Below are 4,874 nucleotides of genomic sequence, written 5' to 3' on the forward strand. Positions count from 1 at the left end.
ATCAAAACTGAAAAATAATTGACGTTATTACATAATGAATTATAACGAAAAAAGATCAAATTATGAAGATGATCACGATTAATATTATTATTTTGGATCATAATTATCTATGCTGATTCATTTTTAATTTAAATTTTTTAATAGTAAGATCTTAAAAAAGTGATCAAAGAGTTGTAATATTTAATAACGTGATGAAACATCTAGTGGATATTCTTCATACTTTCGTCCACTTTCACTCTCTTTTACCTCGTTCTAATCATCAAAACCAGTGTAGGTTTTATTTTTTTTTTTTTTTAATAGGAAATGGTTCACTTCCGGTACAGCCTAGTTTCATCGATCGATAACTTTTTTTGTTAATTAAACGGCTTCTATGTATTCCATCGCGCTAGAAAGGAATTTCAGTATTTAAAAATTGATGATCGAGCATTTCTCCGTTGGATAGTTTTCTCTTGAGCATGCTCACTATTCATCACTGATATCGGAAACGGAAGTTGGCGCGATAAGAGGAAACGGTAGATATCGTGTACTAAAAAATTGCTGGAATCATTTTAATACTGATTGCTGGAAATATATAATGGAATTTTGGAAAAGATTCAGAAATAATGGATTTTTATAATAAAAGCAATATATTTAATAATGAAATAATGAAAGAAAGAAAAAAACAAAAAATCGAATTTTATCAAAATTTAAATGAATATCATTTCATTCGTTAATTATATTCCATTCATTCTTCATAACGTTCAAAGAAATACGACAGTTTTTTATTTCCGAAAGTGTGAAAAATAAATAACGCTTGACAGATTTTATCATCGGTTGTACTCATTAAAATTGGTAATGAATAGTTGAGATTCGCAATAACAACGCTTATATCGCGGTGAAATCATCGATGACGAGTCACGAGAGAAACGCTTGTTAAAATATCTTGGCGAGAATTAGACTTTCGATTCTTTCTTCGATCTTTGGACTTACGATAGAAACCGTATACGCATGCGCGCGTAACTAAAGAAAAATTGTCATCCTTACATTCACGGTGATCGCTACATCTCTTTAGCTATCAATTTTCTTTTGTTCGTTCTCTTTCTTATTTTTACACAAGATTATCTATTCCATATTTTTTGATTGTTTACGGTAGTATAAATAGTAATAAAATTGATACAATAATATAACAAGTTGGATAAAATTTTAATAAAACTTTTGATTGATATACGTATTATTGTTATCATAATATTAACATAAACATTGATTTATAATCAATAATTTGTAATCTAATATAATATTAATAAAATTAAACTTCCTATAGCACAAAATAACATACTCACGACAAGTGCACGAATCTTTAAACACGAAAATAACAGGAACGAACATAATCGAAAAGACAGGTTATCTCTGTGGCCTCATTTTTCACAAAGCCGTCACGCTAGAAGCGTTAATTTATCAAAACGAGGTAAAACCGACATGCTCTCATCGTCGAGGGTTCATCCAAAAAACGAGAACAATAGCTGTATCTAGTTCCTTCACAAAGGGAAGTTGAAGCTGGGCAGAAATTCCTATCTTTGCGATCTTTCTTGCTCGGGGCAATTTTTCTTACAACACTCGAAATTATCGGGAAAACTCAGCGGAAATTTCCGTCACGGAAAGCACGATTATACCCGTTACTGGAACATGAATTAGCATGCAACCGACTGAACATGCCTTTCCATGTGGAACGCGTGAAGAATGCGAATTCTTTTCTACCGATAACTGTAGCTGTTCCTCCGTTAATCAACTGTACGTGTTTTCAGGTGATCAATAACGGACTGAGGAGCGATACTGACAGCTGCGACGGTTTAACAAACGGTGAGTCACGCGTCATCGACGCATCTCCTCTTCCTTCTCTTTTCTTTTCCTTCGTTATCGTTTATAGCGATAGGGTCTTTACTCTCGTAAAGAACCTTAACTGGCTATAAAAAGCGGTGCATTAGATCCGATCCAGGCATAGGAGCCGTCGGTAAGCTTTAGCTTCATTGACCGAATCCCGCAATGAAAAGACTGCCTCCCTATTGTACAAAGCTCTCTCTGCCGGTATCCCCAATTGAACGAATGCTACTATGTTGTGTATAATGTAACGTATAATGTCGAACATTATAAATACAATAATTTAATTCACAATTGTTCGCGTTAAAATATATATTCGAAATTTTGAATAGATACATTTTTTTTACTTATTTTCTAGATAATATATTTGACAAGTAGAAAATCCAAATATATTAATTTTAATCTCGGATATTATATTATAATTTTATAGGTTACTTCGGTCAATGATTACATTCATAATCCAATCAATGAGAAAAGTTTATTATTTTTAATGTCGTGTATATATGTATATATATTTAATTTTTTTCTACATCTAGTAATATTGATAAACAAATTGATTATTATAAATAATAATAATTAAAATAAGCAAAACTAAGGAATTAGAACAAAAAGCTATATTATTCTTTTTCTTTCAATATTTTTTCGTTTTAGTGTTGATTTGTTCTTTCATTATTATTTAATACAATAATATTTAAATCATCATTTATATGGAATGATAAAATAAAATTTTAGTAAAAATAGATCAAAAAGAAATATTTTTATAAAATTTTTACATTATAAAAAATTAAAAATAATATAAAATAATTTATCATCATCAAAAATTCATATTATTTTTAATAATTTTTCTAATCCTAATATAAAAAAAGAAAAATTAAAAAATTATATATTCAAAAATTTTTAAATTCTCATTAATTCTTCATTAAACAAATAAACATGAAAAAACATGAAATTCGAAATCCTATCTTATATTTTACAGTCAATAACGATATAAAATAACACCTAGCGAAAGATTAAGAGGAATTAAAAGCCCAATAATTCAAATATTTAAAGAAAACGATTTATTATATAATTCAATGTGAAATTATTCGTTTCACCGATTCTAGAGAGATTCCTTCAATGCTAAAGATGACTCCCAAGCATATACCGCGAGAAGAGCTCAAGCGTATAATACGAATAAATGCTGTGTAAGTAGGAGAAACAAGGGTCAGGGTTTTGGCGGTTCGTGGTAAATTCAACGTATGGTTACGGCCCTGACTTTGCCCTTCGGTCATTATTGTCTGTCGGAGCGGTCGCCACATTTTCTCACGCTACTTCAGCTGCTTCTTATTCGCGGTGCAATGATCTCCCTTTCGTATATTGCCCGCACATCTGCCTCAAAATTACATCCTGACCGGGTCTGCATTTTTATTTTTCTCTCCCACTTTTTTCTCCCCTTCCATTTCTCTTCCATTGTCGAATCTGCAAAGATGCGTTCAATCAGCGAGGAAAGTATATTTACTTTCGTGATTCTGCGAATTGATCGATTATTCAGATACTTCTCGTCACTTAACTCTCGAACGAATCACTTTCGATCGAAAATTATCCGCATCACGTGCGATCCAGTTTATGAACGTTTTATACGCAGGATGCGATCGAAAGTAATATTTTTATTTTAGAATATGATAAATTGATATTATTAAGATATTATTTTGTATTTACAGCAAAAATTTTTTTGTGCAATAATTATACGTATTTATTTGAATTTGTCAAATTATAACTTTTTTTCTTTGACAAGTAATAACAAAATTAACTTTTTTTAAAACTATTCTCGATTCCAGATCGGACAGAATATATAAATTCAGGATTATTTTACATCACAATTATTTATTGAATATACAAATTACATTTTGTTTAATATTTCTTATCAATTACAAAGTTAATTTCTTATTCTCTTTTGAATGCTTTCGTTTTCGCAAAAAGTCAATTTAGCTCGAAAATAGGTCGAAAACGATCAATTTTTGTGCCACTTTCGCTACTAATCACTTTTCAAATGTATATTTCAATGTGTTTCTAATTGATCATTAGTTCAATGTCTGCCATAAGAAAGCCATCTCGCGGACGGAGTTTTAATGAAAAATCTAAAGAATCGCATCATTACCTGCCATCTTTTTAAGGACACTCGCTTCCTCTGGAATCTATATTTGCTTTCGATTTTCATTTCTTTAACCTATATATCGAATCAATTGATCATTCTTAATTCAAAATTAATTGATTGTAATATGAATTAAAACAGAATTGGTTAAATTACTTCTTTTTAACTTAACATGCTTGAATTCAAATACTTGAAATAACTAAAACTACTTTATCGATGAAGTTTCTTATTGATTCGACTTGAAATATTTTTTCAAATATTCCTATGCTCGATTTTAATCGTCAATTAAATTGGTTTAATTAACTTGACTTTAAATCGCTTTATCGAAATAATTCGAGTAATTTGAAATTATCTCATTAATTTAAACCTATTATTTAACTTGATTTGAATATCCTTTCAATTTTCAAATTAAATTTAATAGTTCCTTTAATTTTCTGATTAACTGAAAAACAATTATATGCTAATTTAATAATTAAAAATAAAAATTATATTAAATAATTGAAATTTTGCTACATCAAATAAATTATTTTGCCTAAATTCGGATAAGATCGTTTCCTTGTTGCTTCGTATTTCGTATATTTACTATAAATAATCTGTTGAAATACGGGATAGAGTGGGGCGGAACGATAATTCGGTTAAATTCGACTTTATTCGGGCAGAACCGTTTCCGCATTGAGAACTCGAACGTTTCTAACTTATGCTTCCGGATTGTCGGTAATTGTATTATTTATATCCGCGTAATTATATAATTTTCGAAAGAAAATCGTTACATATCGATACAAATACATACATTATATATATATATAGAAATGAATTACGATTAATTGGCGATTGGAAGAGATCGTCGACTGGAAAAAAAAAAAAAAAAAAAGAAAGAAAGAAAGAAAAA

At 29.5% G+C, this 4,874-nt stretch overlaps 1 protein-coding gene across 1 annotated transcript in view; it reads left to right on the forward strand.

Annotated features, from left to right (window-relative positions):
- LOC102681934 overlaps positions 1 to 4,874 on the forward strand; it is a 31,636-nt gene that overhangs the window by 22,366 nt on the left and 4,396 nt on the right. Inside the window, exon 2 of the mRNA XM_031508402.1 lies at positions 1,782 to 1,836. Coding sequence (XP_031364262.1) covers positions 1,782 to 1,836 — 55 coding nt within the window. The remainder of the gene's footprint in view (positions 1 to 1,781; positions 1,837 to 4,874) is intronic.

This window comes from Apis dorsata, unplaced genomic scaffold, assembly GCF_000469605.1.
Source record: "Apis dorsata unplaced genomic scaffold, Apis dorsata 1.3 scaffold_85, whole genome shotgun sequence".
Taxonomy (NCBI): Eukaryota; Metazoa; Arthropoda; class Insecta; order Hymenoptera; family Apidae; genus Apis; species Apis dorsata.